The 15,420-nt window shown below is 53.7% G+C and overlaps 1 protein-coding gene across 1 annotated transcript in view; it reads right to left on the reverse strand.

The window, feature by feature from the left end:
• Nucleotides 1-224: 224 nt before the first annotated feature.
• INPP5D (inositol polyphosphate-5-phosphatase D) overlaps nt 225-15,420 on the reverse strand; it is a 118,589-nt gene continuing 103,393 nt past the window's right edge. Inside the window, exons 22-27 of the mRNA XM_026006231.2 lie at nt 14,228-14,315; nt 11,719-11,868; nt 9,766-9,862; nt 7,463-7,729; nt 2,731-3,334; nt 225-1,371 (exon numbers count right to left, since the gene is read on the reverse strand). Of these exons, the coding sequence (XP_025862016.2) occupies nt 1,369-1,371; nt 2,731-3,334; nt 7,463-7,729; nt 9,766-9,862; nt 11,719-11,868; nt 14,228-14,315 (1,209 nt within the window). The 3' untranslated portion in view covers nt 225-1,368. The remainder of the gene's footprint in view (nt 1,372-2,730; nt 3,335-7,462; nt 7,730-9,765; nt 9,863-11,718; nt 11,869-14,227; nt 14,316-15,420) is intronic.

Consider the following 15,420-nt stretch of genomic DNA (forward strand, 5'->3'; position numbering starts at 1 on the left):
GCCTGGAGTCCATGAAGCTGCGGAACATCTACTGCTGTTCCTGGCCTATGCCCAACTTCAAACTGGTTCTACGAAGTCCCCTCCAGTCAGGGGACTAGTCAGCCCATCACCACCACGAACCTCAACGACCTCTCCTCCCTTGCCTGCGGCTCGGCGGCCCCCACAGCCTAGAAGCACGTCTGCGGCTGAATGTCAGGAAAAAAAAATGCCACACGGATGGGAGCTGAGTGAGAAAGGCACAATTTATTGGTCATGCGGACAGACACACACGGGGACGTGGGGTGCGTACCCATTCTCCTGCACTCACACCTCTGGATTTGGTTTCCTACACTAATTCTGTATGTCAAAAAGCAACACAAAAGAAAAGACTCACCAATCTACTCTCGGTAGTAACCAAGGAAGCAGGGCCAAGAGCCACAGAGTTCGGAAAGAAATGACTGCATTGTTCTGACAGCCGGAACCGAGAGGCTCACCTCCCTGGCAGCCAGGCAGCACAGCTTGGCTTTCAGGAGCGACAGCAGAGACCCTTCTATGAGCACGATAAGTGTTGGGGAGGTTCGGCTCAAACCATGGCCTGGTGCTGGCTGCCCAGCTCGAGGACGGCCTGGGCTTCTCTAGCACAAGCTGAAGCCGGATCTCTCTACTGGACTAGGTATTGATTTTCCCTCTCCTTTCGACTCAAGAACTGAGATGTGGAGAGATCCCTTCTCTCTGCAGCAGCTCTGCTGGAGCCCCCGGGCTTTAGCTAAAGCAGTGGCATCCCTGAAGCCAGGCGAGGCCAGGTTTGTTGTACCCTAAATTAACCACTTACTCTTCAAGCTCCCTAAAGCTCAAGCCCTGTCTCACTCCAGGAAGGCACTGGCCTTAATTTTTAATGCTTTGTCCAAACTGCTCAGAACACACTGTCCTGAACTGGGCGTCTGGAATGTGGTTGTGTTTGGCTGAAAAAGACTCAACTCATGTTTGTGGAGCACTTAGCACAGTACCTGGCATGTGGTGAGTGCTCTATACATGTAGCAATTATTATTATTAATATTATTATTATTATTATTTTATATCTCCACCTACAAATCAGCACTTTAGTTCCTTTCTTCAAAATGATGACCGGAACAAGGCTCATGGGTTCCAAGTACCAAGATCATGCTGGGGTCCCAGGTACACTTTCCCTTCTACCCTTAGCACTTGGTGCCAAGTTTGGCAGCCAGAGCACTCTGCTGACCACACAGAAGCTAGGCCCTCTCCTGAAAAGTAGGAAGCCCTGCATAGGAAGCTAGGTAGGAGGAGCCAACAGGGGGTCCTTGGAGAAGGTCCGAGTGGCTTCACGCTGTTCCTCGGGGCTCCTGTCTTGCTGCCAGCTCGCCAGGGGCTTTACTGTGGGACAAGAACAGAACAGCGTCAGTGCTAAAGTCTCTAGCAGGCCAGATTAAACTAAAGGTGCCCTCGTCCCTACACACAGTGGGCTAGGGCAAGCTTCCTTTAACATGGTGCAAGAGAGCCAACGCACTGCTCTAAGCACGTACTTAGATATCTAAGCAATGTATGTGCACGTACATTATATGCATATGTGGCAATTACAGGATATGGAAGAAACAGTATGCAGTATAAATTATAACAGTAATGATATATAATAAAATTTGATCCTCCCTATAAACCTACGAGGCAGATTCCATCAGTAGCTCCCTCTTTACAGATGAGTAAACTGAGGCTCAAGGCACAGAGCCAGGAAGTGCGAGAGCTAGGATTCAGACCCAAGACAGTGTGGCTCCCCGGGAAGTTCTTTACTACTACTGGTTTTGCTCGAAAAGAAATCCATTTTATAGGAAGGAAGGGGATGGCAGTGTGTCTGAAGTCTCTAAAACATTGGGAAGAGGGACGCCTGGATGGCTCAGAGGCTAAGCACCTGCCTTCAGATCGGGGTGTGATCCTTGAAACCCGGGATCGAGTCCCACATCGGGCTCCCTATGTGGAGCCTGCTCCCTCTGCCTAAGTCTCTGCCTCTCTCTCTCTCTGTGTGGCTCTCATGAATAAATAAATAAAATCTTATAAATAAGTAAATAAATATTGGGAAGATTTCAAGTACTAACACTAAGGATGATGATAAAGAAATGTAAACGGTCTAGGTTTTTTTTTTTAGTTATGGCACTGGAGTTCCTACAGGGCTGACCCAGGAAGGCTCCGAGAATTTATCCCCAGCACCTCATTTAATGCTTTCGGTGTAGGAACAGAGCCTTCCAGGACAGACAGGCCTGGGTTCAAATCCTGCAATCTGAATAGCTGGGTTGTATCCAGCCATTGGTTGTATGGTTGAATGGGGCCTGGCTGTTGTATCACATGCACTTGCCCCTAATGCACCCCTGAGCCAGCGGAGGTCTCACCTGCACACACACGCACTTGCCCCCAGTGGACTCCAGAGACAGCAGGGGTCTCCCATGCACACCCGCACTTGCCCCTAGTGGACCCCAGAGCCAGCGGGTGTCTCCTGCACACACGCACTTGCCCCCAGGGCACCCCCGAGCTAGCGGAGGGGGGGTCCTCTCCTGCACACACGCACTTGCCCCCGGGGCACCCCTGAGCCAGCTGGGGTCTCCTGTGCACACACTCACTTGCACCCGGGGCACCCCCAGCCAGCAGGGGGTCTCCCGCGCACACACGCACTTGCCCCCAGAGCCAGCGGGGGTCTCAGGCCCTGGGGCGGGGGGCTCCCCGTGCACACGCCCGGCCCCAGCGCACCTGCATGGACGCGCGGCCGAGCGGCGCATCCTCGGCCCGGAGCTTGCCGTGGTGGGGCAGCTCGGCGTTCTCCCGGTAGTCGCGGCCCTTGGAGTGCTGCAGGTGCAGGACGGCCGGGCTCTTGACCGGGAGCGGCGGCCGCTGCGCCGGCGGGGGCGGGGGCTGCTGGCTCAGTTCCGACCTGGAGGGCTTGATGGGCCTCTTGGCCGGCACCTGGGCTTGGAGGCCCGCGGCGGCCTTGGCCTTCCCCTGGCTCTTGTCCGCGGCCGCCGGCCGGCCCTCGGCGGAGGACGAGCAGGTGTAGGAGCGCAGCCGGGGCGTGGGGCTCAGGAAGGGCGCGCCGGCCGCCGCCTTGCCTGTCCCCTTGGTGCCCTCGGCCTCCTGGGCTTTGGGGAGCAGGATGCCGGGTGACAAGATGCCTGGGTCCGGGCAGGGCGGGGGATCCTTCCTCAGCATTTTGGGCGATTCCTGCTCTTTCCTGGGCAGCAGCTTAGGGAAAGAGCTCACAGAGCCATACAGCGGATTCTCAAACATCTCGGGCTTGGTGAGCTGCAGGTCCTCCTGGGGGGAAGATTCTGGGGTGCTCTTGCCCAGGTCGCAGGGCCTGGAGGGTGGCAGAGAGGGGAGACAGAGAAAAACTGCATTTGACGAATGGTTGCTTCCTCCTGATGGGGTGATCAAAAGGTGCGGAACCAGATAGGTGGTGACTGCCCAGCTTTGCGACTGTACTGAGCACCATCCAACTGTTCCCTTTAAAATGGTTCATTAAAAAAAAAAAGGTTCATTTGGGGATCCCTGGAGGGCTCAGCGGTTTGGCACCTGACTTCAGCCCAGGGTGTGATCCTGGAGACCCAGGATCGAGTCCCACATCGGGTTCCCTGCATGGAGCCTGCTTCTCCCTCTGCCTGTGTCTCTGCCTCTCTCTCTCTCTCTCTCTCTGTCGTGCATGAATAAATAAATAAAATCTTTAAAAAAAAAATCTAAAATGGTTTATTTGGGGCTGGGGAATGGGCTAGATGGGTGATGGGTATGAAGGAGGGCCCTTGTGAGGAGCCCTGGGTGTTATAGGTAAGTGATGAATTACTAAATTCTACTCCTGTGGGTAGCCCAGATGGCTCAGCGGTTTAACACCTGCCTTCAGCCCAGGGCCTGATCCTGGAGACCCAGGATCGAGTCCCATGTCGGGCTCCCTGCATGGAGCCTGCTTCTCCCTCTGCCTGTCTCTGCCTCTCTCTCTCTCTCCCCTCTGTGTTCTCTCATGAATAAATAAATAAAATCCTTAAAAAAAAAAAAGGTAGATATTTAAAAAAAAAAAGAAAATATTTCTTCACCTTTGTTATGGGACTTTCACTTCAACTACACACACACACACACACACACACACACAATATTAGAGGAGCCAGTAGTGTGTTGCTCATAGGTTGGTGACCTCACAGGTGAGCTCCCTTCTTGCCCCACACCACGTCCACCGTAAAAGTGTTCACACTGGAGCGCTAGTGAGCAAGGTGGACTTCACCGAAGGTTTCGTAGGAGGGCAAGAAGGAGCTCACTTACACGGCACGCCCGGTGTCAAAACCACCTGTTCCGTCCTTGGCAGAGAAGCCTGCCCTCCACGGCCCCTGTCCCTCACAGCCTCTCTGTGTCTCTAGCAAATTCTATCCTGACCCTCGGGAGAACAGAAGCCTGCAGGGGACCACACCCCCCTCAGTGACCGCCTGGGCTGTGTGAGGGCCTCAGCTGAAGGAGGACATGTGGGGGCCCCGCAGTGTGTGACGCTGCCCCAGGGACAGGTGGGGGCCCCGAACCAGCCGGTGCCTGCGCTCCCGATTCACAGGTGTTCTCCGCAACCACACAGTCCTCCTGGTGAGTGTGCTTTCCTGCGTGTCCTCACTCACAGCGGGAGAGAAAAAGCGGCCACGCGGGTTGGAGAATCCGAGGGAGCTGGAGGCCTGGGCCCGCACCAGGGCAGAGGCGTGGGGGAGGAGGAAGAGCGGCCTTTGGGGTTCCTGAATTACTCTGACGTGAGGGGGTTTCCTGCTGAGCGAATTATAACCAGGAATGGGAACACATTTTACTTTCTGGCTGACAGCACAGTCTCCTCGGGGAATGTTCTGGGTTCTGCTTTAGGTAAAAAAAGGGAAGCGGGCTCCTTGGAACCCACTGAAGCGTTGGGCTGGGCCGCCGCTTACTGTGGGAAGGGGCGCTGGCCCACTGCTGCGAGGTGCTGGCCAGCCAAGGCCGATGGACTCCTTAGGGGACAGGTGTGCGCTCAGGGGACACAGGCGAGATGTCATTGTCGCACAGGTGCCAGCAGGGTGAGAGGACATGGGAGTATGGGGAGGTGAGCCTCTGGGACTTGCCAAAGGGGGCCTGACTGTGGACTCGCTTTTCTGCTCATCACTCTTTAGAAAGATCTAGAAGCAGCTGTCTAACCAGAAATGTTAAGGCCTTGAACAAAGACTTTGGAAAGCTGCCCCTCCACCTCAGGCCACCCTCTACATGCCCACCTGGATCCTCAAAAAGATCTTTGCTATGTATTAGTGCAGGGAAGAAGGTCCAAGCAACACTGACCAGAAGTTTCTGAGGTAGAGTCAAATAGTAGAAAAGAAAAATGCATGGCCTGATTCCTGGCAGCCCACTGACTAAGACAGGAGGATTGGGGCAGCACCACAAAGAGGCCCCTGGTGCATGCATTTTGGGGATTCCAAAACTCCTTCCCTGGGAAAAGAGTGGGGAGACGGAGGCAAGTTACCTCTTCTGAGAGGGGACTTCTGTTGCTCCTAGAGAGGGGAAGTCTTGGGGCAGAGGGAGAGACTGGGGAAAACCACGGTCAAAAAAGTCCCTGACCGCAGGTAACAAGAAACCAAGTCCCACAGGAGGCCATGCCTGTGAAATGAGTGCACCAGTATCCAGGGCACAGAGTTCACTAATTCCTCTGGGAAAATAACCCACTGCTCAGATTCCAGAGTCTTCCTTTTTCTCAAAAAGTGCAGCACCACCGAGCAGGGTCTGAGAAGAGCCGCCTTCCTCCCCACAAGACTTCAGCCTAGAGACCTGTCCCCGCTTGCCTGGGATTCCAGAGTCTATGGGACATGGGGCTCCTGGCACTGAAATGGCTGGTCACGGGCCAAGGTGCAGGGCAGCGGTGGCAGGTGCTGGATCTGCTCCAGCTGAGCCGGGGGTCTGAGCAGCAGGGAGGGCTGCCCACATGCGTGGGAGCTGCTGGCTCCTCGTCTCTAATCCCCTGGTGCATGAGAAGTGAGCTTAGGACCCCATCCTGGGGGTCCGCTGGCCGGTGGATGTCCCTGCTCCAAAGCTGTCACCTGAGGAACCAGAGGGGACACGTCCCCACCCAGTGCCACGCTGCATGCCGTGTACAAGTCGTTCAGCACAAAGATACTCTGACTCTGGGAGGCTGAAAACATTTCACTTAAAGAACCTCCTTGCAGCCTGTGCTTGATTATGGCTCCATCTCCCGGGGCTGCCAAAGAGGCACCTCGGCACCCACCATGTGGTGGCTTTTGTCCTCATTTCCCCAGAGGGAGGAAACAGGTGTTTCCTCCTCTCCCGAGCTTCTTATGGAGTGACTGGAGCACAAAAGTACTATCAACAAACTCTGGAAGACTAGTGGCAGAGAGGACAGGACGGAGCTCGCGGGCAGGCCTCGTCACCCACCCTGCCCTACCTCGTCCTCCTCCCCTCCATCCGTCTATCCGCTTGTCTTAGACACCAACTCCTCAATCTGGAGGAGACTCCAGCCAGGCCAGGTGTGCAAAGGTCGGGGGTGGCAGGAGGTACACATGATGTGTGACGGCGCTCCCTCCCCTGGCTCCTTGTATGGGATGGACACCACCCCCCCGGGGACACAATGACCCCACGAAAGGGAGGAGGAGTCCAGAGCAGCCCCCTGCAGTCACTCGAAAAACAGCCACCAAGGAAAGTCGATGCACATGGTATTTTGCACCTCTCCAATCCTTGCAAATTGGCACCTGCACTTCCAATTTCCCTATCACGCTATGCTTGCTGGAAAACTCACAGGGCTCCCCATCTGGCATTTCCATGGGGCACACAGGAATGGGTTCACTTGTGAAGTGGCACATGGGAGAGGTGGCTGTGGCTTTGGCTGCCCGGCCGGACCCCAGCTCTGTCCTCTTGGCCCGTGCTGCCTGGGCCAGTTCTAGGAGCGAGTCAGCTTTCTCTGGGCTCCTGGCCTTGCCTTTCCCAAAGTTTCTGGGCCAAAGGCCTCCTTTTACAGGTCAGCTGCCCTCCCCTTCGCACTCCCCCATAGCTGCTGCACTTTCTGACTGGCCTCCAAAGGAGGGACAGAAGGTTGTGGATGGGAAGGGGAACCTCAAGGCTGAAAAGGCAGGAGAACTCAGAGCTGGGGAAGGAGGAAATCCCCACCTGTTCCTTGAGAGATTACCTGAAGGTCCACTAGTTCTAGAAACTTATGTTCCAATGAATGTAGTTGTTCCAGGAAGCTGTTTTGGGAGGCAGTGTCTTTAACATTTTCTATTTTTTTAAAAAAGTCTTTCAAATGTATATCAATAGGGGAGGCCAGGGAGATTCCATAGGTATTTCCTCTAGTGCCTTCTGTGTTCCTGGCTCTGAGGATGAGTAATGACCAAAGTGGACACACAACCCCATGCTCATGGAGGCTTGGTTCCAGGCTCGGTTTTCCTGGTGGTGAAAACCCAGGGAAGGGAGAGAACCTGATGAGGAGGACGCTCACCTTGACTCCTGTGTCCTAGGGCAGGGGCCCCGTGTGGCTGTCGAGGATGAAAACTTCTTTGGGGATACGGGTGGTTGGGAGGGTGGTGTCGGGGGGCTCTCTCCCCTTCCGGGCCCCAGGGAGGAGTCCTTGAGCGGCTGGTCATAGCTCCAGGCTGTGGGCTGCTGGTCGGGGGACAGGGATTGCTTCATGTGCCCGAAGGGCACCACCCCCATGTAGTTGGGGTTGATGATTTCAGTGATGTTGGTGCCACTGCATGGAGGGACCCTGGAGGGGAGAGACACCCGAAGTCACACCCCAGGGCTCCCTTCCCTCCTCCAGGACAGCACCCCATGAGACAGTGTCCTCTGAGATCTCTTGGGGCCTCTAGGCCCTCTGCTACTCTGTCTTGTTTTGGACAATTGATTGATTGATGTAACTAAACAGCTACTGAGTGCCTAGTAAGCTCAGGCCTTGGGCCAGAGGGAACATGGGTGTGAACAAAACAGTCCTGGTCCCCATTTTCATGGAACCCACATCTGATAGGAGAGAAAGCAAAACAGCGACTAAGAAACACAGTGCTCGCACCGTGCCGAAGTCTGCGAGTAGCAAAGGAGGCAGAGACGGGCCAGCAGGACGGTTGGGACCAATGGGGCACGGGGTGGCCAGAGAAGGCCTATCCGAGGAGGCAGATAAGGAAGGGAAGGGAGAAGGGTGAGGCTGTCCAAAGGCCCTGTGCAGGGGCTTGAGCTGCTTCAGAACCATCTGAAGGCCTGTGCCCAAGTGGGGAGGATGGATGAGAGGCTGGCGTGGCCAGGCTGAGTGGGTGCGGGGAGGGCAGGGCTGGGCGGTCAATGAAGGGCTCCATGTGGGATGCGTTGGCTTGCACATCTGTGTGAGGCATCACAATGGAGACGGCCATGCAGGCATTTGGAAAGCTTGAGTGGGAGGCCACCGAAGTCAAGGCTGGAGCCTCAAATGTGGGAGAGTCAGCTGTGGAGGGGATGGCCCGGCCCCAGCTGAGGGGACCCTAGGAGACCCATACACTGTGCTATCCCTCTGAGATAAGTGCCATCCTTTGTGAGCGAGTGCTCTGATGGGACCCAACTGGTGGAGTTCTGAGCACAGGGGTTCTGACCAGCCCTCCCCAGCTCCCATTTGCTCCGCCAACCTGAGCATATCTTGCCCCCACCTGTCCCTGCCGGTTTAAGAAGCATTAGTTCTAATACTAGCCACATTCACTAATCCTGATTCCAGAACCAAGCAAACATTTGAGTTAGGATGCACTCAGTGACGGGGTGAGAATGGAAGAACATTTTATGGCAATGAGAGTCAGAAGTTGGAAGTGGGCCAGAGATTGGCTGGAGATGGGGGTTCGGGTGCAAGAGGTAGGCAGGCATGAGGGTGGGGGCTAGCTGGACAGGTGGTCTGGGGGTACCCAGAGAAGGCGAGGAGGCTGGGCTCTGCGACAGTGTGTGGGATTTCTCTTCGGCCAACTGGCACCGCTCTGCTCCCCCCCCACCCCAGCAGGCAGGCAAGCCGGCACGGAGACCGTGACAACGCCACCTGACTGGATTCTGGAACTTTGGGACCACATTGGTGAGCCGAGGTGACCTGTGATTGGGGACTGCTGTCGCCTAGTCAGAGACTGTAATGTCTGCATTATTCCCAGTCCAGGCTCTGCCAAGAGCAACCTGTGTGCGCATTTTCCTTAATGATTTTTCCCTTTAGTAACAGGACGGGGTTTGACGACCACAGAGCCATGCCTGCTGCTGTGTCCACTCCCCAGGAGACACAGGAGCCATTCTCTGCAGCGCCTTCCCCCTGGGCTGGGAGTTCCTACGTCAGGGGCTGCACCTACTTTGCTTTGGTTTCTCTAGAATCTGACACATACTAAGTGAGCAGCCAATGTCAGTGAACTGAACTGCTTTCTTTTCTTTTCTTTTTTTTGAAAGAGAGAGAGCAGGGAACGAGCGGAAGAAGAGAATCTCAAGTAGACTCCACGCCCAGCACAGAGCCTGACACGGAGCTCCATCTCATGACCCTGAGGTTATGACCTGAGCCAAAATCAAGAGTTGGACGCTCAACCAACTGAGCTCCTTGGGGCCCCTTGAACTGCTTTTCGACATGGACACGTCTCCCAGGCCTCACACAGGCACACCCACCTCCCTGGAATGGGCAGCGGTACAGCGCCTCTCCTGGGCCAGAGCTTTCATTCCCTCCCAGCCCTTGGATTCTCTGCACTCCACTCAGCCTCTTCTGGGTCCAGGGTCTGCAAAACCATGCTAGTTTGTAGGGAAGCTCTGGCAACCCCCCTGCTCTACCTGTTGGCAGGTTCCCACTGCTTCATGGGGTCGTGGCTGGTGAGGCTCTTCAGGCACTTGGTCCCGCTGGACTCATCTCGCTCAGTCTTGACAAAGTCTGCAAGGAAAGAGGCAGGAAGGAGCATGTGAGGCCCGGCGTCCAGTGTGGGTCAGGATGGCATAGATTCTGAGCCCTCACACTAGTTCAGTGATTGACTTCTTGTGCCTGCCATGGCTCCAGAGGGAGGACAGTTGGCATGTGTGGTCCAGAGTGATCATTTCATGTGACATTTCCAACTTGTTGGTGTCACAAGGGACAGGCAAGTATTTCTTGGCAGATCCGAATAAAACCAGTATAACAAGGCTCCACAAGAGCATTTGACAACAAAGTCAACCTAATTTAAAGGGAGGGGAAAGAATCTTGAGCAGATTCCTCGCAGAGCATGGAGCCTGACATGGGGCTTGCTCTCATGACAACCATGAGATCGTGACCTGACCTGAAACCAAGAGTCAGATGGATGCTTAACCGACTGAGCCACCCAGGCACCCCTGGAGCAGAAAGGTTTTAATGTGATTAACAGGACTGAAGACTACATGTTCATTTCGATCTCATGACCCTGAGATTATGACCTGAGCCGAAATCAAGAGTTGGACGCTCAACCAACTGAGCTCCTTGGGGCCCCTTGAACTGCTTTTCGACATGGACGCGTCTCCCAGGCCTCACACAGGCACACCCACCTCCCTGGAATGGGCAGCGGGACAGTGCCTCTCCTGGGCCAGAGCTTTCATTCCCTCCCAGCCCTTGGATTCTCTGCACTCCACTCAGCCTCTTCTGGGTCCAGGGTCTGCAAAACCATGCTAGTTTGTAGGGAAGACTACATGTTCACTTCCAAGTTTTACAATTAGGGCAGGATTCTGAGAAAATTAAAGATGGGAGTCTAGACACTTCTTCGTGTTCCAGACTTGCAGAGTCTCCTGGCCGTGTTTCAATATTCCCCAGAGGAGTAGTGACAGTCCTGATCTAAGAGATAAGGTGTCTGCAACTGCCCACTGGGAATCATCAGGGTCTGCTTTGGGGACAGATTGGAGATGACTCCCCAAGGCTGAGGTTTCACACGGGGTTAGGAAACACCTCTAATAAGCATTGGTCCCCAAGCGTGGCTGCCCTGGTGTCATTTCTGAGAACCACGACAAACGTGTCCTCCCAATGGCTAGCAGAAGCAAGCAAGTGTTATTTTGCAGGATACAAAGATCTGAGGTCAGGTTGGGAGAGATGCTGGGGCACTGTGCCAGGGAAGAGAAGACCACAAGATGCTGCTCTTTTGGATGGTGGCTGGGGCTAGGTAGTGAAAAGCCAAAGACATGTGCTAAGAATGAGGATGGGCAGCCTGTTGGTGTATATGGTGTGTGGAAGCAGTCCAGAAGGTACCATGAGGGCAGGGTGTGGATACGTATGTATGTATGTATGTATGTGTGAGCTGCACACCATGTGGCAACGAGGAAGAACTGGGATCACAGTTCTGGAAGTTCTGGAAATTCTAAATCTCTACTGCAGCCATGGCTTCAGTGCCTTCGCCTATCCTTTGGAAAGAGCTGTTCAGGATGAGGCAGGTTTCTTGTGTCATCTTGGTCCCTTTGGTGGAAGTGCTAACAGGAAATGACAAGGCCTAAGGGCCTAATACAAGACAAGAGCAGAGTACCTGGAAAATTCACAAGCTTCACAGATGGAAGGTGACTGGGGTCAGGGAACGGTGATTTGTAACCGTGGACATCTTGTGGTTCCATAGGGAAATTCCTGAATCAACCCAGAATTGGGTCAGATTGTCTCTCATCTCCCTTCGCATGGGAGATTTCTGTTCTGAGGCCACAGCAGGGAGAACATTCCATGGCCGGGCTGAGAGAAACCTCATCCCTGTTCCTTACCCAGTAGCACTGAGGAGGGAGCCAGGGGTGGGGGTGGTTGTGCCCACTTACCGTAGAGTTTCTCCCTCATCTTGCCTTGGGAGGTCTGCAGTTTAATCTCCCCCCGGAAGTGGCCTGTCATCTCTCCGTGGTGGGTGAGGGGCGTGTAGATGGGGAGCTGGGTTTCTGTGGCCTCTAACCGTAGAGCAATACAGCCCTCGCCTGCAGAGGTGAGGGGGACATCGGTCACGTCAAGAGCCTGCCATTTCACAGGAGAGACGCCGCGCATTCACCCTGGAGGTTTAGCTCCCCCACCCAGAGACTATCCTTGGAAACAAGATCCAAGGCAGGGATCATCGAATAAACCTTTTGGAACAACTTGGGGGAAACATTTCAAACCGTACAGTGAAATGAACTACATGTGGATTAGTTGATGAAAAAAAAAAAAGAAAGAAAAGAAAAGAAAAGAAAAAAGAAAGAAATTAAATCATAGAAAATCCAGCAGAAAAGCAGACTTAACTACTAATCTGATTGCGGGCGGGAATGACAACTTCCCAGGGTTCGAAGCAATGTAAGAAATGACAAAACACACCGACAGCTAAGAGGATATGAAACCTTAAAACTTCTGCACAGAGGAAGAAAGGAAAACGTGAGAGATTGACAGCTTCACAAAGGGGGTATTTTATCTAAACCCCACGAGGAACCCCTCGGAATCAAATCCCGGCAGATAACTGGGCACGTAACCCAAGCAGATATTTCACACAAAAAGAAGTTTAACTGGTTGATTTCAATAAATGGAAAGTAGTTCAGCCTTCAGAGCCATCAAAAATGCAAATTAAGGCAGCACTCGGGGACTCTTTCACAGGGAATTAGCACAAAATGGAAGGAAGTAAAAGAACACCCAGTGCCAGCCAAGCATCTGGGGAAACCTGTTCACTTGGACGTGACAAGGTCAACATGGCAGGACAGAGCCTTTACAGCAACCAGTTTGATAACAAGTGTCAAGAGTCACCAAGAGTTCTACCCTGTGACCCAGCACACATGGGAACTTATCCTAAACAGATGATCTCAAAGAGTAAAAACGTAGCTGAAGGAAAATAAAAAGTGTTCACAAAGAGACCCGTCTCAGCATGACGGTAACACTAACATAAGTAACTGGCGGTCAATCCATGGACTATGAGGAAGCCACCAAAGGCAGCAATCATGAAGGTGGTGTAGGAGGAGGGTCCTGGAAAATTTGTATCACCTAACATGTCTCTCACCAGGTGAAGAAAGCAGAATAGAAAATGGTATCCCTGTGACGATTATAAATATAGAAATCTATGTCTGCCTGTGTATTAGAAAGGAAGCATGGAACCAAAATAAAAATGGTTACAGTAGCTGGGAATGAGACTGTGGGTTGGCTTTTTTTTCCCTATTATTATGATGATAGGCTGTTTGTATGGATACCAAGACAAACAGAGGAGGAAGACAGTATTTGAACAAGAAAATGGAACCGTCCTTCCTATGTGTCTGTGTCCTATCATCAAAGCTTTAAACATTGTGACTCCACATGCATCCCATCTCTTTGCCCCATCACGACGGACAGGATCTCCCCGCCACCCCCAGGGCCAGTATAATCCTGTGCCTGGGCTCAGGCTCATAGAAGACCATGTTCTATTCTGGAGCTGGGTTGCCTGGGTTCTGGTCCAAGGTCACATAGTAGCTGGTCACTCAGCTGCCATGTGACCTTAGACAAGTCACCTCATTTCCTCATTTCTGCCAAGAGTGTAGCAGTTGTACCTATATCCCAGGGCTTTTGGCGGAGGCTGAACCTTGGGCAACCGACATACACGGCCACCTCTTGTGTCCACGGCCTCTCTCCCTGACCTGGCTTCCCTGGATCAGCATCAAGCACATTCAGAATCCTTCCACTGAAAACAAACACCCTCCCTGGATGCAGATTCACATTCTTGCCTGTCTCACACAAGGAGCTGCTCGATCTGGCTCCTACCTCCAGCCCCTCTCACCTTGGTGTTCTAGCCACATTGTACGTATCAAGTTCAAGGATGAACCCGACATTGGGCTGGAGCCGCGGACTGGCTGAAGGCAGTGTCACAGAAAATGACATTCTCTCTAGTAGGACAGTTAGTGTCTGTCTGCCCAGTATGGGCCCCGAGCAATGGCAGGCAGATCTGGGTTCAAATTAGGACTCAGCTAGTTACTCCCGGTGACTTGGACAAGTCCCTTATCCTCTCTGATTCTCAGTTTACTCACCTGCTGATTGGGAGAATAGTATGTGCTTTATAAGATCTTGTCAGGATCAAATAATTCTTGCAAAGCACCTGACATAGAATCTGACACGAGAAAGACTCAATAAATGAGGTGGTGTGGCTGCTGGCTCTTCCTCCCAGAAGCCCACCAGGGCGGGAAGGATGATTTACCAGCATCTATCCCCCGGCAGCCCTGAGAGCGAGAAAGAGGTGGCACGAGAGCAGGAGGGTGGACTTCCCACGATGGGAATGCCATCGCCTGCCTTACATCATAGGCCACCCGCTAAGAACAGGCACAGCACACGTGGCACCTGTCCTGGGACCCTTACCATAGGATTCGTCACTGTCGGAAGACTTGATGCTGATCAGGATGTGCTGGTCCAGCAGGTACTCGGGGTCAGAGATGATGGGCTTCAGCTGCAGAGAAGGGCACGGGGTCAGAGCTGCCCGCTGGGGCAGGTGAGGTGGCTTGTCAGCCCAGACGTGGGGCACCCCTGAGAAAACAGGACTGTAGGTGTTCTTAGTAACCAAATCTGAACATCTGCTTTTCCTGTCAGTAGGAAGGAGCCACACGTACACCTTACCTGGCACGCAGAGCTAACTTCTTTCCCTGTATCCCCCCATCACACTGCATACCAGCCCCCAGGAGAGAGCTTGACCCCAAGTGTGCTCCCCATCGCCTACCTCCCTACCCCTCCCTTGCAGACCCCAGTATCATGGGGGTGGGAGAAGGTGATAGAAAATTCTAACGGGACCAAGAACCAGGTCAAAATGCACCTCACTCGCCATGCCAGGCCTCTCCCAGCAGGTGGCATTGCAGGTGGCACACAAGGCCTGCCCTCCATCTGGACAGGATCTACCTGCGGAGGAGCCCCCTGGAGTGTCCTGCAGGCTGTTGGAGGGCGGCTCAGATCCTGCCAGTCAGCCCTGTCCCCCTCCTCCTGCTGCAGCAACAGACTGCTGCTGGCCTCCAGCAGCCCTGCTCGTCTGGCTCAGGGCACGTTTGTGTCAGGCTTTGCACATTGGGAGACCCTGAACTTCACCACTGTAGGGCTGCATCCGTGCAAGCGCAGGGAGGAGCTTTGCGTGTGCAGTAGCTCCTAAAGCTGTTCCTCACACTGACACCAACCCAGAGGGGGCCTAAGAAAGACACCATATGCTGCTCCAGGGTACCCCCTTCCTTCCCATCCAGATGCTGAAAGACCCCTTGTGCAAGCCTCTGGGTGCCATGTTGACCGACAGGATGGACCCTATCTCCATTTAGAAAGTTCTAGAACAACAACAAAAAAAGTTCCAAAACAAATGGCTGGAAATCACAGCAGGTGCTCAAGGGCGCTCTTGGGGTCAGAGCAGCACCAAATACTCAGTTGAACACCCTGCCTTCACGGGCAGCAGTGGGAGTGGGGTGGTGATCTGAACAGAAAATGTCTGTGAGGGACACCATCACCATGGTGGGAGTAAGGGTAGAGGGATGGGAGCCTATGTCAGGGTGCCTCGGTGGGACTATAGAAGGTACAGAGAG

This window comes from Vulpes vulpes, chromosome 9 (assembly GCF_048418805.1).
Source record: "Vulpes vulpes isolate BD-2025 chromosome 9, VulVul3, whole genome shotgun sequence".
Lineage (NCBI taxonomy): Eukaryota > Metazoa > Chordata > Mammalia > Carnivora > Canidae > Vulpes > Vulpes vulpes.